At 47.6% G+C, this 26,497-nt stretch overlaps 1 protein-coding gene across 1 annotated transcript; it reads left to right on the top strand.

The window, feature by feature from the left end:
• Window positions 1–1,306: 1,306 nt before the first annotated feature.
• On the top strand, window positions 1,307–3,517 carry LOC118561268. The gene is made up of 2 exons (XM_036133237.1): window positions 1,307–3,320; window positions 3,422–3,517. Exons 1-2 carry the CDS (start codon window positions 1,311–1,313, stop codon window positions 3,515–3,517), a joined length of 2,106 nt encoding a protein of 701 aa, XP_035989130.1. The 5' UTR covers window positions 1,307–1,310.
• The last annotated feature ends 22,980 nt before the right edge of the window (window positions 3,518–26,497 follow it).

Genomic DNA, 26,497 nt, shown 5'->3' on the forward strand with positions numbered 1-26,497 from the left:
GGCCTTGAAATACGGTCCACACCGGGGGAAAGTTAGGAGCAGTGATGGCCAGAGCATTTCTATTCTGTCACCTTCGGTGACAGAATATTATTTTGTTTCCCCTAACCAGCCCGTGCCTCCTGTCAACCTGCTTTCCCAAGATGATAGGTTGGTTCTTATTTAAACTTATTTAGGTGTGGGAACTTTCAATATCGTTGGACTGTTTTCAGGAGACCCTACTGCCTACCGAGGCTTTGTTTTATCACTGTTGCTTTACTGTATGTGATAGGGGAGACTGTACAATGGTTTGTATACGGACTTGAAAAGAAACAATTGAATCCTCTACACCATGAAAAACCTAAAAAAATAATTAATTTGCACTTCTGAAATCTATCTAGTTTTGCATTATATCTGAATATCTGATTATAAGGTACTCATATGGTGGATTGTATGCACGTTTAGAAACTACTGTATTATTGCTTGTATTATTTCCTCTTTTATGAGTGACTATTTTGGGTCTATATGAGACCAATGTTTCATTACAGAACGGTAATGGGTATCGAATGTATGTTTAAAATCCTTTAAAACTTATTTGGATTAAAATACATGTAAAAACTTGGTTAAATACGGGTTAAAACACAGTTTAAAATACATGTACAATATTTACTATAAAATGTTAATTAAAATTCAGATCTACATGTATGTTAAAATGCATATTAAAACTCTGTTAGGAATGTACGTTAAAAGGTTGATCTATGTTTATCCTCCTACTTGGAGGAATGTATTCTTTTAAAAGGATCTATTAACATGCTTTAAATATAAAAATATGATGTGAATTCTTAGGAAAGATCCTTCTCTGTAAGATCAGTTTATTTACATGGGAACTGTATAATTCGTGATGTCCCTGAAGGCACCAGAAGAAGAGAACCAATGAGATGACTGGATGGCTGGAGGATCGTCCCACTACAGTCAGAGACTCACTTTGATTGGTTCCACACACCTGTTAGCGCCTTTTAGACTGTGATACGGGAAGATTTCCCTCATTTCCAGGGAGACTTTTGCTCGGACCACATTACGACTTTCCGAAGGACTATTTTTGTAAGTTTGAACATTTAAAACAAGCCAGCCTGATGAAGGTTTTATTATAAACCGAAACGTTGCTATTTTTGGCTTGTTTTATGTAGAAAAGTTGTACTAAAACCTGCAACTTCATTAAAGTGCCTTTTGCAACATAGAAAGCCTTTTTCATGCCTAAACATAGCAGTTTGGCTAAAGCTACTATGTGATGAACGGTTGATAGTTTATTTAAAACTACAAGATAAAACATAGACATGCCGGCCCACTTTGAGGACGATTCGTGGACGACGGTGGACCACAACAGAGGACGGAGAGCGGTTCGACGCGACGACGGGGAACGTGGAGCCAGATACTTCAGGCAAGAACCTCGATTCCCCAGCGACCATTCCTCCCGGAATACGAGACCGTATTATGCAGCCCACAGAAGAGAGGCGAACGTCAGGGATGACAGAAATCGCAGCAGGGATCAACAACGAGACACCAGCGGTTATTTCAGCTCCTCCAACCGCAACAGATGGGATGACGGCCGGACAAGAGACCGCTATGGAGCTGACAACGAACGCTACTGGGCTCCTAGACCCGCCAACTACAACCGTGAGAACGATTACCGGACAAGACAACGCTACAGAGATGATGGAGAACGTAATTGGATTCCTGTATCCACAAACCGAAACCAGGGGAATGAAGATGGGACAAGAAGACGCTATACTACACAGAGGGGATTTCCTAATCAAAGAAGATGGCGCACAACAAACACCAGGGGGCGCCCTGATCCTGAAAATCAACGTACTCAATCAGATGATCCAGACTTTCCAGCCAAAGTAAGAACCATTTACAAACTGATCAAAGCGGTGCACCATCTCAATAATGTGTCACAGCCTGATTATCCCCCAGCACTGCACAAAATGGTTAAAAACTTGACTAATTTCATCCAACCGGCCATGCCTAATCCAGAGACCAAAAAATTCATTGAAGAAAATGCCAAAAATTGGGCAGAAGCAACCATCACAGTGCTTCAAAACCACTATGATCGCTGCTTAGATGAGCAGATTGGAGAGCTGCAACAATTTCCCAATCAGGACTGGACAGCTCCTTTTGAAGTGTCAACATCCTGGGCTAAGAGGAACCTGGGTCGCCGACTCAAAGATGACACACTGGATCACACACATGCTGCTATTGTGGCTCAACTGGGCGATGTGAGCTCCACCATGGTGGCACCCAGACAACACCCTTCTACTGCAGAAGAAGACAATGAAGCCCCCAGAGTGAGGAGGGAGAAAACTGCACCTACATCTAGCTGGATCATCAAGGACAGAGGACTACCTCAGCGCCAAACAACGCACACAAAACCATCTTATGCTGACATCGTAGCGGGCAGGAGGACCAGCTCGACAGAAGCCCACACGGATGCTACGGTGGTCCCACCTCATCCCAACCAGCAGATCGTAACAACCGCACAAATCCATGATGCTGCTCCTGCACCAGCCTTACAACAACCCAGAGTTCCCTCCACAAACCAAGATATGAAGAAGACAACCACAGGCGACTGGTCCAACATCTTTGACCATAGTGATGGTGAGGAGAGCTACCACTCTGATTCTGCTCCCGAGGACCTAGAGGTTGAAGATCTGGTTCCACCAACTTTGGAAGAACTAAGACAAGCACAGAGCAGGATGCCAGGCCTGAGGACACCTGCCAAGAAGGAAATGACTGATCCTAAGATCCCAGATCGTCCTACTGGAGCTCCAACACAGCCACCACCAGAAGCGCCTCAGCAAGAAGAAGAAGAAGAAGAGGTGGTTGACCTTACACACCAGGAGGAACAACAGGACCCGTCGACCAACCGGAGAGGACAGCGAGCCACCATTCCTCCACCTTCAACTCCTCTTAAACTAGGAGAGGTGAACCTTAAAAAGCTTAAATGCAGCGTCCAAACACGACTACGGATGGAACCAGCTCAAGAAGATTCCTCTACTCCACCGTCTTCTCCAGAACCCCAGGTATGCACACCTACAAAACATGCTCAGCAAACCAAGCATGGTTGGAATCTGCACATCCGTGAGAAATGCCTGATTTTGGGAGACTCCAATGTTGCAAGACTTCCACCTTTTGCAGCCAACGATGTACAAATAGACAGTTTTCCAGGAGCTAAATGGATCCATGCAGAAGCTGTGATGGAGAAAGCTTCGTTTGAGGTTACCGTGGAGAAACTGGTGTTATCTTTTGGCATTAACAACAGAGCACAGAGGGACAAGAACGCTCCAGTAAGTGAACTTAAAAGAGCTTTAAAAACAGCTATGAACAAATTCCCTAATGCTACTATCCACATTCCTGTGGTTAACTTTTCTCCTGAACTTCCCCAAAGCGAGCAGGCTCTTCTTCATCATCTGAACGAGTTCATCACAGGTTTGGACAACCATATTCCTGCTTTACCTCAGGATCAGTTCACTACGGGTCATGATTATGTTCATTGGACCAATAATACGGCCAAATGTATGCTTTTACACTGGAATGAGTATGTAAATTAAACATCCCCACAAGCCCGTGGATACGGGAGGGGAATAAGAATGTGATCAACCTTTCCAAAACATTTCAACTTTCAGAGCAACAATCCAACCTACTCAGTAAGGGCCTAAATTTTATTCCCACAGTTCATTATAACAAAAAATTATCATTACAGTGCAAACACGACATTCAACAATATCACAGACGCATCAAACTAGCCATACATTATGGAGCTAAAAACAAATCAGAACCTCGACCTTTCACCCCTAAATCAGAATGGTCGCCACCGATGAGCCAGCTTCCACCTCAGGTACTTGATTTTGTTAAAGCTGATTTAGATTATTTTCAAAATCATTTTCATCCCGTTAAAGTTAAACCAAACCTAACCTCAGAAGAATTTGCAGCTCTTAAGGAACTGAGGGAAAACAAACAGATTATAATCAAACCAGCAGATAAGGGCAGCGCAATAGTTATTCTTGACAGAGAACAATATTTACAAGAGGGATACAGACAACTTAATGATAAGACATACTATTCCAAATTGAAAAAACCACTTTATTTGGATACAATTCCATTGATTGAAAAAATAATTGACAATCTTCAGCAAAAGAAATTCATTAATAACAAACAAAAAACATATTTGTTGGGTTCATCCGAACCCAGACCTAGAATTTTTTATATGCTGCCCAAAATTCACAAGAATCAAGCTCAGTGGAGCATACCATTTCAAGTGCCTCCAGGGAGACCTATAGTTTCTGATTGTGATAGTGAAACGTATTACACTGCTGAATACTTGGACTATTTCTTGAATCCACTATCAGTGAAACATGCAAGCTATATTAAGGACACTTATCACTTTGTCGATACTGTTAAAAAACTACATATCCCTGAAGATGCGTTTTTATTCTCAGTGGATATTGACAGTCTGTACACCAATATAGACATCAGTGAGGGAATAAATACCGTTAAAAACATATTCCATAAATATCCAGACAAAAAAAGACCGGACAAAGAACTATTAAAATTACTGGAAATTAATCTGACCAGAAATGATTTTCAATTTAATGGAGAATCCTTTTTGCAAATCAAGGGAACGGCGATGGGAAAGAAATTTGCCCCGGCCTATGCCAATATTTTTATGGCAGAATGGGAAACCTCGGCCCTCCAAAAATGCACCAAAAAACCCCTTCATTACTTTCGCTTTTTAGATGACATATGGGGTGTTTGGCCATACTCTGAAGGGGACTTTAAAATCTTCCTAGATACCCTAAATAACCATAACAATTCCATTAAATTAAAGCACACTATCAGCCAAACATCCATTGATTTTCTTGATACCACTACATTCAAAGGACCAGAGTTTCATAACAATCACAAATTGGACATTAAAGTATTTTTTAAACCTACAGACACGCATTCCCTCCTTTACAAGACAAGTTTTCACCCCAAGCATACATTTGCCGGCCTTATTAAGTCTCAATTATTGAGATTCTACAGAATCTGCACAAGGCAGAGTGACTTTAAAGAGGCCACTCAGACATTATTCTCAGCATTGGCCACTAGGGGGTACTGTCGCTCTTTCTTAAGGAAAAGTTTTAAATCATTTCTGGTTAAAAAGATTAATAACAGTAATTCCTCTTTTTTGCCATTTGTTTCTACTTTCTCCCCATCCACAAATAAATTAATTAGACACATTAAAAACAATTTTGGAAAATTCACCCAAGAAACCCAATTACTTACGGACCATAGGATCATCGGAGCCTTTAGAAGGAATAAAAACCTCCGTGATTTCCTGGTTAAGGCAAAAATTCCACCCTTAATAGAGCCTAAACCGAAAGGTAAGGGGCAATTTTTCCAGCACCAGCAATGGTTGCGTAGTTTTTCTAGTGACATGGTCTTCTTGTCACAATGTCAAGGCAGCCCGCACTCTAAGAACTGCATTTATCTGATTACCTGCAAAAAATGTGGTATTCAGTATGTAGGGGAGACGGGAAACACACTACTTGTAAGATTTACCCAACACAGATACAACATAAAAAGGAAAAAGAATACACAGACCCCATTGGTTGAACACTTTATTCACCATGGTTGGGAATCCGTCACTGCTACAGTGATTCAGGCCAATCCGAGGTGGACCAGCGATCAGAGACGTAGAGCTGAGAGGATTTGGATTTCTAAATTGGGCACCAGACAGCCAAAAGGATTAAATGAAAAATAATAGTGTAGTTTTTTGGATTTCTATTACATTCCATTCTTTTTTGAAAAACAGGTTGGCATCCTAAAACTAATACATGGTTATCTGAGGCCTTTTCTCCTTCCCAGAACCCTGGATCCCATCCTTCATCACCTACCCTGACTTCTTACCTCTACCTTCTGACCCTCACCTACCTGCCCTAACTCCAACCGACCCTGACCTCTGATCCTAACCCCACCCTGACCTTTGACCCTAACCTCAACCTCTCCCTACCTCTGGCCCTTATCCCAACCTATTCTACCCTTACCTACCCTGACCTTTGACCTTAACCATCCTACCCTAACCCCAACCGACCCTGACCTCTGATCCTAACCCCACCCTGACCTTTGACCCTAACCTCAACCTCTCCCTACCTCTGGCCCTTATCCCAACCTGTCCTACCTACTCCTACCCCCACATACCCTGACCTTTGACCCCTACCCTTCTGACCCTCATCCTAACTGACCCTCATCCTATCCTCACCCCCTCTCTCTCTCCCCCCTCTGTCCCCCCTCTCTCCCTCCCTCCCTCCTTCCCACCCCCTCTTTTCCCCCCCTTTTTTTTCTCTCTCCCCCTTCTCCCCTCCTTTCCCTCCCTCCTTCCCACTCCCACCCCCTCTTTCCCTTTTCCCTCCCCCCTTCTCCCCTCCTTTCCCTCCCTCCTTCCCACCCCCTCTTTTCCTTTTTCCTTTCCCCCCCCTCCCCCCTTCTCCCCTCCTTTCCCCCCCCCCTTCCCACTCCCTCTCTCACTTTTTCCCCCCCCCTCTCCCCCTTCTCTCCTCCTTTCCCTCCCTCCTTCCCCCCCCCTCTTTCCTTTCCCTCCCCCTTCTCCCTCCTTTCCCTCCCTCCTTCCCAGCCCTCCTCTCACTTTCCCTCCCCGCTTCTCCCCTCCGTTCCCCCCGCCTTCCCACCCCTCCTCCTTGGATCCCTCCTTCCCCCCCCTCTTCCCTCCTCCCTTCTCCCCTCCTTTCCTTCCCTCCTTCCCACCCCCTCTTTCCCTTTTCCCTCCCCCCTTCTCCCCTCCTTTCCCTCCCTCCTTCTCCCCTCCTTTCCCTCCCTCCTTCCCACCCCCTCTTTTCCTTTTTTCTCCCCCCCCCCCTTCTCCCCTCCTTTCCCTCCCCCCTTCCCACCCCCTCCTTCCCTTTTTCCTCCCCCCTTCTCCCCTCCTTTCCCTCCCTCCTTCCCACCCCCTCTTTCACTTTTCCCTCCTCCCTTCTCCCCTCCTTTCCCTCCCTCCTTCCCACCCCCTCTTTCACTTTTCCCTCCTCCCTTCTCCCCTGCTTTCCCTTCTTCCTTCCCACCCCCTCTTTCACTTTTCCCTCCCCCCTTCTCCCCTCCTTTCCCTCCCTCCTTCCCACCCCCTCTTTCACTTTTTCCTCCCCCTCCCCCTCTTTCCCTCCCTCCTCCCCACCCCTCCTCTTTTCCTTTTTCCCTCCCCCGCCCCCTCCCTTTCCCTCCTCCTTCCCACCCCCTCCCCTTTCTTCCCCCCCCCTCCTCCCCCTATTTTTGGCCCCTATGAGCCTTATTTTTAAGACCTCTTCCCTAAAACATCCTATCCTACTCCTAATTTCCTGCCCTCTAGCCCGGGGCCTTGAAATACGGTCCACACCGGGGATAGTTAGGAGCAGTGATGGCCAGAGCATTTCTATTCTGTCACCTTCGGTGACAGAATATTATTTTGTTTCCCCTAACCCTAACCCTACCCACTTAAACTAAGGTCAATTGACCAATACTTACCAAAACAAAACCCTTTCCAAGGTTAATTCCCACTGGAATGAAAGCACAGAGGGTTCCACCATAATTTGGGATGCCACGGTATCACCTTATATTAAGAACACCTTCTTCAAACCACCCCTTAGGATGGTCAGTGATGCAACTGTGTCACTTCTGACCCCTTTGGGGATACAGCTACAATAGGCCGAGGATGCAATGGGACTTTACCCATTCTAGCCTTTAACTTACTTTACAATACAAAATAACCTTTTGTTAAAAATAATGCCTAAATACCTTTACACTTAATTAACGTCACTGTGGGACCACCCTACTGGGAACCTATTGGTCCATCAAATGCATCTTACAAATACCTAACATTAATACCTAAAAAAAACCCAAATTTTACACAGAAAAAACTACAATATTGGATCACCCTACTGGGAATACATTGATCCCCCCCAAAAAAATAACCTACCCCAACTAGGGAGCCAAACCACTACAATCTGGCAACTTACTCAAACAAAATTTACATCAAATAATGTAAAGCTTGAGCATTAAAAACCAAACTACCGGATCACCCTACTGGGAGTACATTGATCCTCTCGGACAAATTTAAACCATTAAAAAGATAAAACCCAATTCACTTTAAACCAAAACCTATAATCAACAGGTAACAATTTAAAACCTTAGCACCACAAACCATACTAATGGGATCACCCTACTGGGAAACCTCTGATCCTCCTGTAATGGTTTCTAATCTCAAATCCAAGCAAATCCTAACCCAATACTAGATAGAAACATAAGATTCACAAAACCAATTTGGTAAAATGACACACACTGGGACCTGATCAAATCCCAGCTGGGCCGTCCCCAGGCAGGGTGTCTAGTGATGATGGCCGAAACACCCTTTGACCCCGGGGTCCACTACTGATGATGTGTCCTAAATTAAAAATACAAAAATACAACAATAGATTACTTTAATAGATTTCTTTAATTTTCCCTCAAAAAATAACCCTAGTCTTTACTACCAATAATATCTCTAACAAAACAAATACACTTTATTATTAAACCTAAAACAATTCTCAAAACATAAAACAATTCCTTAAGAAAAACACTCTATTCCTTCCCAAATAAAACTAGGATTATACCCCAAAAAAAACCTATATACAAAGAATCTCCAAATATACTTAATTATAAATCTGGTCAAACCCTAAATGTATTTACCAATATTAAACTCCTTCAACAAAAATTCCGTATTATTCTCACCCACAAAATAAGTTTAAACCACTCACATAAAAACCAAATTACAAATACTATCGATTAATAAAATACTTGGTTAACTTTGACCAGACTCAGCCTAGACAGGCTCGGAGGTTGTCTGAGTGTAAACACACCAACTACCTCTGTCCTCTGGACACAGTTACCCACATTCCCATCCAAATTTTAACAGAAACCCTTAACTAAACACCAAAATCTATCCAGTTTTAACCTATATGGGCTCAGAAGTAATCTGGATGCAGTAACATCCACTACTTCTGCTAACTGGATACAGTCCACCAATCTATCCTGTTTCAGCCTACGCAGGCTCGGAAGCTGTCTGGGTGCAAAAACATCCCCTACTTCTGTAAACTGGATACAATCTCATTAAATTCCTAGCCAGGACTTGAATCCAATAATTAAAAGACTTTAAAATCAAAATAAAACCGCCCCCAACTTAATTCTCCCTGGAACAGAGGTATTGATTCAATAACACTGCTATTAACCAAAATCTAAAACCTCTCCAAAGTTATTTCTCCCTGGAACAGAGGCACTCATTCATAACACTGCTATAAGCCAAAATCTAAACCCTCTCCAAAGCTATCTCTCCATGGAACAGAGGTACAGATTCAATAACACTATTGTACGCCATAATGTAAGCCTCCCCAAAGTTAATTCTCCCTGGAACAGAGGTACAGTTTCAATAACACTATTGTACGCCATAATGTAAGCCTTCCCAAAGTTAATTCTCCCTGGAGCAAAGGCTTTTAGCCAGCTAGACCAATATATACCAAAGTTAAACTCACTGGTATCCTATCACTCCCGAAATTACAAACCATCCCCTAGAGGCATTTATTCTACAACACTTATATCTACCAAATGGCAATCTTTTCCAAAGCTCCCTCTCCCTGGAAAGATAGCATTTCTCCAGTAAAACTAACACTTAATCAAATAAAACTTCTCTCCAAAGTTATTCTCCCTGGTACAGAAGTTTTTTAGCCACTTAAACTAAGGTCAATTGACCAATACTTACCAAAACAAAACCCTTTCCAAGGTTAATTCCCACTGGAATGAAAGCACAGAGGGTTCCACCATAATTTGGGATGCCACGGTATCACCTTATATTAAGAACACCTTCTTCAAACCACCCCTTAGGATGGTCAGTGATGCAACTGTGTCACTTCTGACCCCTTTGGGGATACAGCTAGACCAATATTACCAAAGTTAAACTCACTGGTAATGCCAATAAGTATCCCATCTTAGGCCCAAATCTTAACAGTTTTCCAGGTCTAGCCCTTAACTTAACCTTATCCCAGGTCTAGCCCTTAACTTAACCTCATTCGGGATCTAGGCCTTAACTTAACCTTATTCCAGGTCTAGCCCTTAACTTAACCTCATTCTGGGTCTAGCCCTTAACTTAACCTCATTCGGGGTCTAGCCCTTAACTTAACCTCATTCCAGGTTTAGCCCTTAACTTAACCTAATTCCAGGTCTAGCCCTCAACTTAACCTAATCCCAGGCCCAACCTTTTACTTAACCTTATTCCAGGTCCAACCCTTATCTCAACCTAATTCTAGGCCTAGCCTCTACCAAACCCACTTCAGACCCACAAACATACGGTCCCCAATTTAAACCCACAAACACACAGGTCCCCAATTTTAACCCACAAACACACAGGTCCCCAATTTAAACCCACAAACACACAGGTCCCCAATTTTAACCCACAAACACACAGGTCCCCAATTTAAACCCACAAACACACGGACCCCAATTTTAACCCACAAACACACAGGTCCCCAATTTTAACCCACAGACACACAGGTCCCCAATTTAAACCCACAAACACACAGGTCCCCAATTTTAACCCACAAACACACAGGTCCCCAATTTAAACCCACAAACACACAGGTCCCCAATTTTAACCCACAAACACACAGGTCCCCAATTTAAACCCACAAACACACGGACCCCAATTTTAACCCACAAACACACGGACCCCAATTTTAACCCACAAACACACAGGTCCCCAATTTAAACCCACAAACACACGGTCCCCAATTGCCTCTGCAAAGTTATTCTCCCTGCAACAAAGGCATCAATTCAATGACATTGATTGTAATACTCCTCTCCAAAGTTACTCTCCCTGGAACAGAGGTATCAATTCAATGACATTAATTTTAATATTCCTCTCCAAAGTTACTCTCCCTGGAACAGAGGTATCAATTCAATGACATTAATTTTAATACTCCTCTCCAAAGTTACTCTCCCTGGAACAGAGGTATCAATTCAATGACATTAATTTCAATATTCCTCTCCAAAGTTATTCTCCCTGGAACAGAGGTATCAATTCAATGACACAGATTTTAATATTCCTCTCCAAAGTTACTCTCCCTGGAACAGAGGTATCAATTCAATGACACTAATTTTAATATTCCTCTCCAAAGTTACTCTCCCTGGAACAGAGGTATCAATTCAATGACACTATTTTTAACAAAATATTCCTCTCCAAAGTTATTCTCCCTGGAACAGAGGTACCAATTCAATGACACTAATTTTAACAAAATATTCCTCTCCAAAATTAATTCTCCCTGGAACATAGGAATTCACTCTAAAACACTAAGGTTTAGCAATATAGTAAGACTTTTCCAAAGCTATTCCTCCCTGGAATAAAGGTCTGTAACCAACAATACCAAACCTTTTTTAAATAATCCTTTCCAAATTATACTATCCCTATAAATTTAGTAGTTAATAAATACATAACCATCTTTCCAAAGTTAAATCTCACTGGAATACCACCATTTAATTAAATTAAACCTATGACTATTCCAAATTTAATATTCTCTCGCTCTCTCGCGCTCTCTCTCTCTCTCTCTCTCTCCCTCTCGCTCTCTCTCTACTCTTACTTGGGCAGACAATGGAGTTGAGCTTACGAAGTGACAAGCGTCGGCCCGTGCCTTGCCTTTGGCTTCCTACACCAAACTTTTTCGGTCAAACGACTGATTTAGGGGAAGTTCATCGAGACATTTAACCCTAACCTAACCCTAACAGCAAGCAGCCTGATGAAGGTCCATTCCGGACCGAAACGTTGCTTCATGTTTGCTGTCTTGCTAGCTTGCTATTAAAAGGCCATAAGGCCAAAAAAAGAAGCTGAGTCAGTTTTTTATTTTTATTACTTATATAGCAGTCTTGTACAGTCAGCCTAGATAAATAAATAGTTTATTTAATGAGTTCGGGATGGCTTGGGAGCGTTACCCGGACCCAGATGAGGGATGGATCACTGTCCAGCACCGCCGGGGTAGACAGCGCCGATGGCAGCCGGCGGACCGTGAACGCCCCGCCCGCAGGGACACACGGAACAACCGGGTCCATCCTCCACAGCACTGGAGGCGGAGCTACGCTTCCGTGACCCGGGGCCATCCCGCAAGCCGCAGCAGAAGCTCCCGGCCACCGCAGAACCGCTATCAGCCGCACCGGCAGCCCCGCCCACGCTCCCGCAGCCGGGACTGGAACGCAGCACCGCGGAGGAGGCGTTACCAGCAGCAGCAGCAGCGGCGACAGCAGCAGCGGAACCGGTACGTGCCCCGGGGACAGAATTACGGCCAGAACCGTAACCATTACCAGCAGTCTGTGGACCCGAACTTTAGCGAAAAGGTCCGAGCCCTCCACAGACTGCTGAAGGCGACACACCATCTAAATAACGTGTCGCGGGATGACCGTGATCCGCCCGCAATCCAGCGGATCATGTTTAGCCTGGCATCCACCATCAAGCCGGCTCATCCCACCTCAAAGACGCTCGATTTAATCGAGGGGAACGCCAGGAACTGGGCGTTCAACACGGTCACCATCTTGAGGGACCATTACACGGAGGTCCGTGCGGCGGAGAAGCGCACGCTCCTGGGCCTCGGAGGTGACCTCCTGGCGCCGCTAGAGGTGGCGGTCAGATGGGCGCAGCGGAACCTGGGCAGGAGGTTCAACCTGCAGACGGCTGATGAGGTCCAGCTGTTCCTGGTTGAGGAGGAGCAGCGGGCGGCTTCTCCTTCGTCCTCCTCGCGGTCGCCAGCCGCTTCCCCCGCCGCCAGAGCCGCCCCATCACCGCCTCCCTCCTCTTCCTCCTCCTCCTCTTCCTCCTCTCCCTCCGGCACGTCTCCAGCACACCGGACGGAACGGCAGCACCAGGATGTGGACGGGGAGGAGAACCAGGACGGATCACCGCGCCACCCACAGCCTCCACCGCGCTCACCATCTCCTCCACCTCCCGGTCCCGTGACAACCACCCCAGCGGCCATGACGACGCCTCCTCACAGCGGCTGGACCCCGCCAGCAGCGATCGACGAGGGGAGCAACGGAGGGACAGCACCCCCTCCTCTTCCTCAGCGCCAGCAGCGATCCTGCAGCTCATGCAGGAGGGCCTGCCCTGCTCCGGGGACGCCGCAGACGGCTCCTCCTCTTCCTCCTCTTCCTCCTGGGACGACAGCGTCCCCCACAGCTGACGGGGACCTCTGCAGCACCTCTGATGTCTGCCAGGGGGAGTTGAGCAGCCAGGGGGCTGCAGAGGCAGCCACAGCCTCCCCTGCACAATCGCAGGCCTCCAGCTCTGCAGAGTTTAAGAGGGGGTCTTTATTGGGACCCAGGTCGACTGCCCTGCACCGGAGGCTGCAGATCAGCACCCAGCGGAGACTCACCTTTGGCTCCAGGATGCGGACCCCGGTCCCAGCTGCGTCCTCCTCCAACGGTGAGACCTCTGCTCCATCGGATGCCCAGGTAATGGCTGCAGCCAAACATATTGTGACCCTGAATAAAACCCGGGACTGGTCTCTTAACCTGCACAAGAAATATGTTGTGGTTGGGGATTCTAATGTGGGCAGGCTGCCCGCCATGAATAACCCTGATGTGCAGGTGGACAGTTTTCCGGGTGCTAGGTGGAAGCACCTGACCCACCTGCTGCAGAGGACACCGGTGGCGGAGCACGTTGAACGACTCATCCTGTCCCTGGGCATCAACCACAGGGCCCAGCGGGACAAAAAGGCGGCTGTGAAGGAGATGAGGGCCGCACTTAGAGCAGCCAGGATCACCTGTCCCAACGCGGAAATCTTTGTGCCGGTTATTAACTTCTCCCCGCAGCTGCCGCTCCAAGAACAGGTAACCCTCACGTACCTGAACAGCCGCATTTCACAGCGCAGCCACCACATCCCGGCGCTGGAGAAGAGGGCCTTCACAGTGACGGGTGACAACGTCCACTGGTCCAAGGCCACGGCGTCTCGTATCAAGAAGCACTGGAGTGAGTGGTTAAATTAGATGGCCCCAAGAGCCTGCAAAGGCAGGAGGGGCACTCTAACATTGTGAATAAGAATGTGTGTAACCTCTCTAAAACCTTTGCTTTGAGTGATGCACAGTGTTCCCTCTTAAACAGGGGTTTAACCTTTATTCCCACCCAGGCGAACAATAACAGGGATAAAATCAAAACGCTGATGAGGTATGACCTGCAAAAATACCACAGAAGGGTTAAATTGGCCATCTACTATAAGGATGATATTGATAAGAATAAAAATGAACACTTACCTTTTATGCCGGAGTCAGACTGGTCTCCTCCAATGGGCTCTCTCCCCCCTGAGGTGGAGAAATTGATTTCCCAGGACCTAAAATATTTGGACAAAAAATTCAAATTTATTAAACCCATACCTAACCTAAATATAGAAGAAACAGAAGCTCTCAAAGAACTTATGAATAATAATAGTATTGTCATTAAACCTGCTGATAAAGGCAGCGCCATTGTTATTATGGACAGAGAGCAATATCTGTGGGAGGGATACAAACAGCTATATAATGAGACATATTATAAGAAATTAGACACCCCTATTTACATAGATACACCCCCACTAATTAATAAAATCCTGGAGACCCTGCACAAAAAGAAATTTATTAATGCAAAGCAGAAATCTTACCTGCGTGGCTCCTCTGAACCCAGGGCAAGAAGGTTCTATCTGCTCCCTAAGATCCATAAGGAACCTGAAAAGTGGAGCAAACCATTTCAGATCCCGCCTGGGAGGCCGATAGTCTCAGACTGCGATAGCGAATCATATCGAACGGCAGAATTCATTGATCATTATTTGTACCCTCTCTCAATTCGGCACCAAAGTTACATCAAGGACACTTATGATTTTGTGGAAAAAATCAAATCAATCTCTTTACCTCAGGACTCTATTCTATTTACCATTGACATTGACAGTTTGTACACAAATATTGATATAGATGAAGGAATTGGCTGCATTAAAAACATATTTTTGAAATATCCCAATTTGAGGAGGCCAGACAGAGAACTCATTAAATTGTTAGAGATTAATTTAAAAAGAAATGACTTTATATTCGATGGCCAATTTTTCCTCCAAATCAAGGGTACTGCCATGGGCAAAAAGTTTGCACCGGCCTATGCAAACATCTTCATGGCCGAGTGGGAGGCCGGGGCCCTGGAGTCTTGCAGGAAGGCCCCCCTGCATTACTACAGGTACCTGGATGACATCTGGGGGGTCTGGACCCATTCGGAAGCAGAATTTCAAGAATTCCTCCAGCACCTAAACACTTACAATCCATCCATCAAGGTAAAGTCCACCACCAGCGTTAAAGCTGTTGATTTCCTGGACACCACCACCTACAAAGGAGAACAATTTGATACAACACATAAATTAGATTTAAAGGTTTTCTTTAAACCCACAGACACACATGCTCTTTTATTCAAAACCAGTTACCATCCAAAACACACATATGCGGGCCTGATTAAATCCCAGCTCCTCCGATTTCACAGAATTTGCACACAAAAATCAGACTTTGAGGAGGCAGCTGGGACGCTCTTTTCAGCGCTTTACAAGAGAGGATATTCCAGATCCTTCCTGAGAGCATGCAGGAAGAACTTCCTAGACTCCAGACCCCCCGATTCATCACCGATGATCCCCCTGATCACACAATTCTCCTCCTCAGCAGGACGCTTTGTTCATGGTGTCAAACAGAATTTCACCAAATTCCAATCTGACACATCTTTGCTACCAAACTACAGGATAATTGCGGCCTACAAAAGAAATAAAAACCTGAGGGATTTCCTCGTCCGTGCTGAGGTAAGGCCTCTAAAGACACCAAAGGCCAGAGGTCAGGGTGGATTCTTCAAACAGCTGCACTGGGTTAGGAACAGATTTAACAACACAATTTTCAAATCAGACCGATCAGGACACCCTAAATCAAAAAATTGTGTTTATTTGATAACATGCCAAATCTGTAAGATCCAATATGTTGGTGAAACGGGAAACAGCCTCCTGACCCGTTTTGTTCAGCACAGGTACAACATTAAAAAACAAAAAAACACACAGCGTCCCCTAGTGCAGCATTTCATAGACCACGGCTGGGATGCACTCTCAGCACTTGTGCTGGAGTGTAACCCAGCCTGGTCTGCAGCCCAGAGGAGAAGGGCTGAAAGGATTTGGATCCACAGGTTGGACACGCTCCTCCCAAGAGGTCTGAATGAGAGGTAGGCTCCACGGGAGATGCTCCTGACAGGACGTGCCCGTGCACTGGGGGGAGGGAGGGGTCGAGGGGGAGGGGGGAAGAGGGTTTGGGCCCTCTGACCTCTGACCTCTGACCCTAACCCAAAACCCCAACCCCAACACGAACCCTAACCCTAAAGGAAAAAACTTACCGCACATATAAATAGACCACTTAAGAAGGAAGGACAGACAATTAGAAGACACGGACGAATACAGACCTGAAGAAGACACATAATAGTCGAAACGTCGTCGACAAGACCGTCCGTGAATTAGAAAAAAGAAAAAGAAAAGCAAAGAAAAGCGAAATTGAAAAAACAGAAAAAGAACATAATTACGAAGACAGAAAAGAAGCTCAACATAAGCGAACATATAAAAGACAGACAACTCCAGACAGAGACAAACACACCGACTTGACGAGGGGAATAAAAGGGGCCTGTGATATAGAAATAACTTTATTATTAGATAGCCAAGGCGACTGGGGATGGGAGACTTGGTGGCTGACCGACACCATGATGGCCAGTGCATTCCAGTTCCCCCCTTCGGGGGGAACTGTCATATCTTTGGTTCCCTAACCTGCCCGTGCCTCTGGTCAAGCGGCGGTCACTGGGTCTCCCTTTCCTAACCCCACCCCTGTATCTGACCCTTACCCTAACCCCACCCTCACCCCATGCCTAAACCTAACCCTATTCCCCACCTTAAAATCAAAAAAGATGTAATTAAAGGAAAGATAGAAAGCAAACAGGGGGTGCCTAATCTAATCAGAGAGATAAAAATAGGAAAAGAAGAGAAACAGAGAAGAAAAGATTTTCTTTATTATTGAAAAACAGAAAAGAAAGAACAGAACAGGGGGTGCCACAGCATAAAAGAAAACAGAAATTAGAAAACCCTACCCCACCCCGGATTCGAAAGACAGCGAGAGAGGCAGACCCGCCTCCAGGAACCACGGGGACCCGGCCCCGGGACATATAATACGGACAGTTAGCTGGGCATCCCACGCCCCAAGGAGAGGCACATAGAGGACTAAGACCCCATTGATTTCCGCGAAGAAGCGAGGTACGTTTTCCGATTGTTGAACCCAAAGGCCGGGCCACCCGTTGGGGAACGGATGGTTGGGTCTGTCTCTCTGGCGGCTGCAGGCAATCCGACCCTTACCCCATTCCAAAACCCTAACCCCAGCTAACCCTAAACACCCGTTCGAACCCCAACCCCACCTACATCCCTAATAAGAAACCTAAAATCAGGAAAACAAAAAGGAAATTAAGGGTTAAATTAAATCTAAAAACAGAGGATATATAAAGAACAGGATAATACGGGAATATTTAAATTCAAATTGGAAACCGAGGGGAATGGACTAAAGAACAGAAAAACTAAGAAAAATTAGGGGATACTTACCTGAAAAAGAACAGAAACCTGAAAAAGAAGAAAGGAATACTTACCTGAACCTGAAAAAAAGACAAATACTTACCTGAAAAGGACAATTGGGGCCATCTAGCAAGAACAACAGGGGAAATTAGAAAGTTACAAGAAAGGATGCAGAGTGCAAAGAGAAAAGGACTGTGAGAGAGTCATATGGCTGTGAGAGAGTCATAATAGAAAGAAGACAGGAGAGTTAAGGAACGTTTGGGGCGCCTTCTACCAGGAGTAAAAGTGGGTAAGGGGGCTTGCTAGATGGAAGGAAGGAAGGTAGGAAGAAAGGAGACATAATGGTCTTAGGGGAAGGATACCTACCGGGAACAAATACTCACCAGAAAAAAACACAAACCTGTAAAAAAGAGGAAAATACTTACCTTGAATAAACCTGGAAAAGAAATACTTACCTGGAATAAACCTGGAAAAGAAGTACTTACCTGAAAGAAACCTGGAAAAGAAATACTTACCTGAAGGAAACCTGGAACAAACCTGTAAAAGAAATACTTACCTGAAAGAAACGCTGACCTGAAAAGGAAAAAACTTACCGCACATATAAATAGACCACTTAAGAAGGAAGGACAGACAATTAGAAGACACGGACGAATACAGACCTGAAGAAGACACATAATAGTCGAAACGTCGTCGACAAGACCGTCCGTGAATTAGAAAAAAGAAAAAGAAAAGCAAAGAAAAGCGAAATTGAAAAAACAGAAAAAGAACATAATTACGAAGACAGAAAAGAAGCTCAACATAAGCGAACATATAAAAGACAGACAACTCCAGACAGAGACAAACACACCGACTTGACGAGGGGAATAAAAGGGGCCTGTGATATAGAAATAACTTTATTATTAGATAGCCAAGGCGACTGGGGATGGGAGACTTGGTGGCTGACCGACACCATGATGGCCAGTGCATTCCAGTTCCCCCCTTCGGGGGGAACTGTCATATCTTTGGTTCCCTAACCCTACCCCTAACCCTAACCTAACCCTAACCCTAATAACTAGTTCAAAAACAAGTAACAGATGGAAGGTCTTTGAGAGATAGGCTTTTCCAGGTTTGTAACACCTTACCACAGGAAGATGCATAGCAAATTTGGGCCAAATTAAACCAAACGTCTCAGAGTTATGAGGTGTCAAAGTTTCATTTTTGGTCATTTTTCCGCCCCTTCCTGCCCCGGCCATGCCAAGACGAAACACTCCAGAGACACCAAACTCACAGAATCCACTCATTTTTACCCCCTGAATGACATTTGTGAAAATCAACCCTCTGGGATGAGCCTGACCAGAGATCCTTACCCTAGCTCAAGGAGGTAGGCTTCATGGAGCCCCACCAGGCCCAAAGAGACACCAGTAAAGATTCTACTTAACTTAGAGATACCAAACCACACGGTTTCTATGGTGTGAGTAGAGCAAGCCCTGGTAATTTGGGGTCCCTATCTGCCCCAGGGGCCGAGAGAAAGCCGTGCTGTGCCGTCAACCCTAATAACTAGTCCAAAAACAAGTAACAGATGGAAGGTCTTTGAGAGATAGGCTTTTCCAGGTTTGTAACACCTTACCGCAGGAAGATGCATAGCAAATTTGGGCCAAATTAAACCAAACGTCTCAGAGTTATGAGGTGTCAAAGTTTCATTTTTGGTCATTTCTGCGCCCCTTCCTGCCCCGGCCATGCCAAGACAAAACGCTCCAGGGACACCAAACTCACAGAATCCACTCATTTTCACCCCCTGAATGACATTTGTGAAAATCAGCCCTCTGGGAAGAGCCTGACCAAAGATCTTTACCCTAGCTCAAGGAGGTAGGCTTCATGGAGACCCACCAGGCCCAAAGAGACACCAGTAAAGATTCTACTTAACTTAGAGATACCAAACCACACGGTTTCTATGGTGTGAGTAGAGCAAGTCCTGGTAATTGGGGGTCCCTATCTGCCCCAGGGGCCGAGAGAAAGCCTTGCTGTGCCGTCAACCCTAATAACTAGTCCAAAAACAAGTAACAGATGGAAGGTCTTTGAGAGATAGGCTTTTACAGGTTTTTAACACCTTACCACAGGAAGCTGCATAGCAAATTTGGGCCAGATTAAACCAAACGTCTCCGAGTTATGAGGTGTCAAAGTTTCATTTTTGGTAATTTCTCCGCCCCTTCCTGCCCCGGCCATGCCAAGACAAAATGGTCCAGCGACACCAAACTCACAGAATCCACTCATTTTCACCCCCTGAATGACATTTGTGAAAATCAGCCCTCTGGGATGAGCCTGACCAAAGATCTTTACCCTAGCTCAAGGAGGTAGGCTTCATGGAGCCCCACCAGGCCCAAAGAGACACCAGTAAAGATTCTACTTAACTTAGAGATACCAAACCACACGGTTTCTATGGTGTGAATAGAGCAAGCCCTGGTAATTTGGGGTCCCTATCTGCCCCAGGGGCCGAGAGAAAGCCGTGCTGTGCCGTCAACCCTAATAACTAGTCCAAAAACAAGTAACAGATGGAAGGTCTTTGAGAGATAGGCTTTTCCAGGTTTGTAACACCTTACCACAGGAAGATGCATAGCAAATTTGGGCCAGATTAAACCAAACCTCTTCGAGTTATGAGGTGTCAAAGTTTCATTTTTTGTCATTTCTCCGCCCCTTCCTGCCCTGGCCATGCCAAGACAAAACGCACCAGTGACACCAAACTCATAGAATCCATTCATTTTCACCCCCTGAATGACATTTCAAAAAATCAGCCCTCTGGGATGAGCCTGACCAGAGATCCTTACCCTAGCTCAAGGAGGTAGGCTTCATGGAGCCCCACCAGGCCCAAAGAGATGCCAGTAAAGATTCTACTTAACTTAGAGATACCAAACCACACAGTTTCTAGGGTGTGAGTAGAGCAAGTCCTGGTAATTGGGGGTCCCTATCTGCCCCAGGGGCCGAGAGAAAGCCGTGCTGTGCCGTCAACCCCAATAACTAGTCCAAAAAAAGTAACAGATGGAAGGTCTTTGAGAGATAGGCTTTTCCAGGTTTGTAACACCTTACCACAAAAAGCTGCATAGCAAATTTGGGCCAAATTAAACCAAACGTCTCAGAGTTATGAGGTGTCAAAGTTTCATTTTTGGTCATTTTTCCACCCCTTCCTACCCCTGTCATGCCAAGACGAAACGCTCCAGCGACACCAAACTCACAGAATCCACTCTTTTTCACCCCCTGAATGACATTTGTGAAAATCAGCCCTCCAGGATGAGCCTGACCAAAGATCCTAACCTTAGCTCAAGGAGGTAGGCTTCACGGAGCCCCACCAGGCCCAAAGAGACACCATTAAAGATTCTACTTAACTTAGAGATGCCAAACCACACGGTTTCTAGGGTGTAAGTGGAGCAAGCCTTGGTAATTTGGGGTCCTTTTCTGCCCCAGGGGTCGAGAGAAAGCCGTGCTGTGCCGTCAACCCTAATAACCGGTCCAAAAACGGAATGCGTTTCGAGGTCCTCCTCGTCCTGTAAGTGTGTTTCTCAAGCAAGCTCAGTGCTGTTGGAAAGGGCAGGATTACTTGATGTAAATGAGACTGCCCATGTCTTCCTAAACCACTTCTACACCCGAGTTACCATAAAAGCTGTCTGAGGCCTAAAGCGTGAAGGGGCACCAAGTGGAGGGAGAGGAACACTTTTTAAGACTTTGTATTAGGACTAAAAACTGAAAAAAACTGCTAATCTTTTTGGCTGTTGTGTTTGGAAGCAAAGCGTTTTTCACACTTTAACCAGACAATTCGCACGTGTGGCTCGTTACAAACCAAATATCCTTAACCCCCCTTGATCCAACATGCCAGAGGCTGCTCACCTTGGAGACCTGCTGCGGATATGGGTACGGCCTGGCGCGAGATTTACACCTTCTCCCCTGGATTTTGAAGGGCCAGCGAGATCTCACCGGACGCCGCTGGAACCGCAACGCTTTCCAGGGCACGGGCCCCTCTCTCGGGGCGAACCCATTCCAGGGCGCTCTGCCCTTCACAAAGAAAAGAGAACTCTCCCCCGGTTTCCCGCTAGCTTCTCCGGGTTCGTTTGCATTACCTCACTGGACGCCTTGCGGCACCTGTCTCCGCCACTCCAGGTTTGGGGATCTGAACCCGACTCCCTTTCGATCTGCCGGGGGCGACGTAGGCCATCGCCCCGCGCTTCCGAACGGCGTTCACCCATCTCTTAGGACCGACTGACCCATGTTCAACTGCTGTTCACATGGAACCCTTCTCCACTTTGGCCTTCAAAGTTCTCGTTTGAATATTTGCTACTACCACCAATATCTGCACCCGCGGCAGCTCCACCAGGGCTCACGCCCTAGGCTTCCGTGCTCACTGCGGCGGCCCTCCTACTCACCACGGCGGCCCTCCTACTCACCGCGGCGGCCCTCCTACTCACCGCGGCCTAGCTCTCGAGGCTCTGGTTGCTGGCGGCGGCAGGGTATGGGCCCGACGCTCCAGTGCCATCCATTTTCAGGGCTAGTTGATTCGGCAGGTGAGTTGTTACACACTCCTTAGCAGATTCCGACTTCCATGGCCGTCTAGGCCACCCTCACGGTGTACTGTAGGAACCAGGGAGAACCAGAGACCTGAAAGAGATTCAGGTGTATCATGAATGCTTAGGTAAATAAATAAATATAATAAACATTTTAAATACCTCCTCCAGTCGTTTGATTGCCTTATTTGCCCTTTTGGCCCATCTGTGCTGGTACAGCAATTTCTTTCTTAGTTCCCCCAAGTCTGAAGGTTCTTTGCCTGAAGCTCCTGGCACGAGGTGCAGGATGAAGGGGATGGATCATCATGAAGGGGTTCTGATGTTGGATGATACTGATTAGCTTCCTCTCTTGCTCCTGGGTTGATGTATAAACGTGACACCATTGGAGGGCTCGGGTTGGTCGCGCTCAAAGCTCGCAGCATCTGCACGGTTACCTGGCACTTCAAATCAGTTATCATCTTGGCCGTCCTCTCAACCTCCAACTCAGGGTGAGCTTGATCAATATCTCTGTCCAGCCTAGTGCTTGCATAACTGCAGCCATCCACTGGACAGGGCATTTTTCTAATATTGATCCTCCCACTACTGTACTTGATAAATTTTTTTCGCTCTTCTGAATTTTTAATTCCATGACTATTTGTTAGGTGCTTGCCTATATAAGTAAATTCAGAACGGCAGAGTGGGCAGCAGAGAATCTGCTTGGGGGGCGTCATGTTGATATGTGAATCTGAAAAATAAGATATTATAACATGAGCTTTATTATTTATTTATTTAACATTTATTAAGAGTCAAAGATAACAGAACACAGGGGAACTACAGAGGCTAGAAAACACTGGGGAACTACAGAGGCTAGAAAACACTGGAGAACTAAAGAGCCTAGAAAACACTGGAGAACTAAAGAGCCTAAAGAACGCTGGGGACTAGGAAAGCGTACGGAAACGCTGGGGACTAGGAAAGTGTACAGAAACGCTAGGGACTCGGAAAGCGTACGGAAACGCTAGGGACTCGGAGAGCGTACGGAAATGCTGGGGACTATAAAAACAGGCGTACGAAAACACTAGGGCTCAACAAGCGTACGGAAACGCCTAAACAACACTAGCGTACGACAACACCAGAGGGAAGGACAGACGTACGGAGTCACTAGGGCTCAACAGACGTACGGAAACGCTGGCGCTCAACTAGTGTACCGAAACGTCGGGGGGAAGGAACGGGCGTATGGAAACGGCAAAGGGAAGGAACAGGCGCATGACAGCGCCAAAGGGAAGGAACGGGCGCACGACAGCGCCAAATGGAAAGGAACGAGTGCACGACAGCGCTAGGGGGAAGGAACGGGCGAACGGAGACGCCAGGGGGAAGGAACGGGCGAACGGAGACGCCAGGGGGAAGGAATGGGCGTACGGAAACGCCAAGGGAAAGGACCGGGCGTGCAACAGCGCCAAAGGGCAAGAATGGGTGTGCGACAGCGCCAAAGGGCAAGAATGGGCGCACCACAGCGCCAAAGGGTAAGAACGGGCGCGCCAGAGAGAAGAAACGCTGGGGCGCGAGGAAAGAGAATGCTGGGGCGTGAGGAAAGAGAACGCCGGGGCGTGGGGAAAACGCCGGGGCGTGAGGAAAGAGAACGCTGGGGCGCGAGGGAAGCGCCGGGGCACAAGGGACGAGAACGCCGGGGCGTGAGGGAAACGCCGGGGCACAAGGGAAGCAGGAGCGTCTAAAACGCTAGGGAACAAGAACAGAGGGCGTCCTAAAACGCTGGGGAACAAGAAAGCCAAACACTAGGAGTCAGAGGGCGTCCTAACACACCGGGAACACGAACGGAGGGCATCCTAACACACCAGGAAACACAAACAGAGGTCGTCCTAACACGCCAGGCAACACAAACGGAGGGCGTCCTAACACGCCAGGGAACACGAATGGAGGGCATCCTAACACGGCAGGGAACAGGGAGTGCGCGGGCAGCAACAGGCCGGGCGCGCCAGAGAGCTCAACCGGCAACATGGGAGCGCCGAAGGGCTCTGGTGGCGGCCTACATGTGCTGGGCACGACAGGCTGGCGCACCAGAGGGCTCAGCCGGCGACGTGGAAGCGCCGGAGGGCTCTGGCGGCAGCTTGCATGTGCTGAGCAGCGACAGGCCGAGTGCACCAGAGGGCACAGCCGGTGACTAGGATCACCGGAGGGCTCTGGCGGACCTCGACACCGGGGAAAAACAGTGAACAGGGGAACAGAACAGAGACACCAGGGGAAGTCAAAACAAAATAAAAACTACTGAAGGCTAGAGGGGACTAGATTAACCTAAGCAGGGCGAAACTAAAACAAACAAAACAGGAGAAGTAGGAGAAGCGTAGGGACCTTAAAGAGTGCAGGGACCTTAAAGAGCGCAGGGACTGGGCCGGCCCAGACAGGGGTCGGGCAGGCGTGCGCCCGGGTGTCTGCCCCTGCACGGGGCCTCTGGTGCGCTGAGGGGCCTCGGGGCCTGTTGAGCTGGTAGGGTGGCATGGTCATTAACATCTCAGGGCAGATGCTCTTCCCCTTCTTTGGGTTGGCACTCTGCTAGTGGGGGGAGGGGAGGGAGGGGGAGTAGTGATTTACCCAGCCTGGATGTCTACTGTCGAATGTATGGTGAGATGTCTGAATGTTAGTGTTGGGGAGGGGTTAAATATACGGGTTGGGGGTGGACGTTCTGATGGGCTTGTGTCCGGTTTGGGATGGCTCGTGCGGGCTGGCTGGCCAGGGTCCCCCATCTTATTAATTTATTTGTTTATTTATTTATTTATATTTATTTGTTTATATATATATATATATATATATATATATATATATATATATATATATATATATATTTATTATTATTATTATTATTATTATTATTTATTTATTTTTTTTTTTGAGGGGGGGTTAAAGCCAGTAGGCTTGGTGGGTGGGCTGGGGGAGGTGGAGGTGTTGGTCCTGGTGGGTGGTTGGCTGGCGGGCCCTGCGGCCTCTCCCCGGCCCTCGGGCTATGGTGGTGCTGCTGGAGGGGCCCCTTTCTCCGGGTGGGGCTTTCGGGGAGCGGGGTTGGCTATTGGAGTCAGTAGGGGAGCTGGCTCCCTGGGTTGGCTCCCCAGTCCTATGCTCCCCATCCCCGGACTCCTCCCTCTGCCTGCTTCATCACGCCGCCACACATGTAGGTCCTTGGGGAGGGTGCGTTACTGGAGGTTGCCACCTTCTGGTGACGTCCCTCTCCCCAATTTTATCATGCATTTTAGACACTTTCACTTCAAACATTTTCACAACGCACATTCATGTAGGCCACGATATGGGGGGGTGGGGGGAAGACGTCTGGGGGGGGGGGCTTATGTTGTGTGAGCCTCGCCTCGGACGGCTCCCTTCACCCCCTTTCGCATTTAGACATTGAGGGTTCTGGGTAGTTGCTTGGAGGGGGGGCGCTGGCACCAGCTTCCTTCCGGAGGAGGGGTGGGCTGTGCCGTGCACCCCCTTTGGTGCTCCCAGTTTTAAACACACCTGAGATCAACATGCAGCAACACAACATCTGAGCGGGCGTAGGGAGGATCGGGGGTCTTTTGCACACCCCCGATCTCTGATCGCGGCACGGAGTCTGGGGCCTGGAGGAGGTGCGGGCCACTGGGTCCGGGGTCTTGGCGGGGGGCTGCTGCGGGTAGCCAGCGGCTTGCCGGGTCTGGGGCTGACACCTCTGCTCTCCCCAGGAAGGGATGGGGGGCAGGGGTGGCTAGGGTAAGGTCGGGGTGGGAGGGGGTTTATTAGGTATATAGTGGGTGAGGGGGGGTTCTGGTCGGGTGGCCCGTACAGGTCGTGTTGGCCCCCCCTCTTTGGGGGGCCTGATCCGGGGGGCGTCTGGTCCGGGGGCGGGCCGGAGGTCGGGCACAGGCAGTCGTATAGTTGAATTGTGGTGACCCCCCCCCCCCCCCAACTTGGGATTTTTGGATGTGAATGTTATGTGGGAATGTGTGTACAGTGTCCTTTTTTTGTGTCTGTGTGTGGTGAGGCGCCTTGGCCCTCTTGCGCATTGACGGGTTTGGGGCGGGTTCCCGGGTGGGCGGTCGGGGCCCCTGCCGCGGGGGCGTGGCTGGCTGCCGGCGGAGCCCATGGGCTCGTCCCCGCAGCTCTTGGGAGTGTCGGCATTGCAGTGGCTGGGGGATTTCCTCGGGGTCGTCTCTCCTCTTTCCTCGAGGGGGGGGGGGGGGGTTGCAGATTTCCTGTGATGGCCCCTCTCGGGCGCACTGCTTTGGGGCCCCTTTAGGAGTCTGGGATTATGGGTCCCCTGACCCCTGCCTCTGTGCTCGGGGAAGGCGGGTCTTCGGTTCT

Source organism: Fundulus heteroclitus, unplaced genomic scaffold (genome assembly GCF_011125445.2).
Source record: "Fundulus heteroclitus isolate FHET01 unplaced genomic scaffold, MU-UCD_Fhet_4.1 scaffold_59, whole genome shotgun sequence".
NCBI classification, from domain to species: Eukaryota; Metazoa; Chordata; class Actinopteri; order Cyprinodontiformes; family Fundulidae; genus Fundulus; species Fundulus heteroclitus.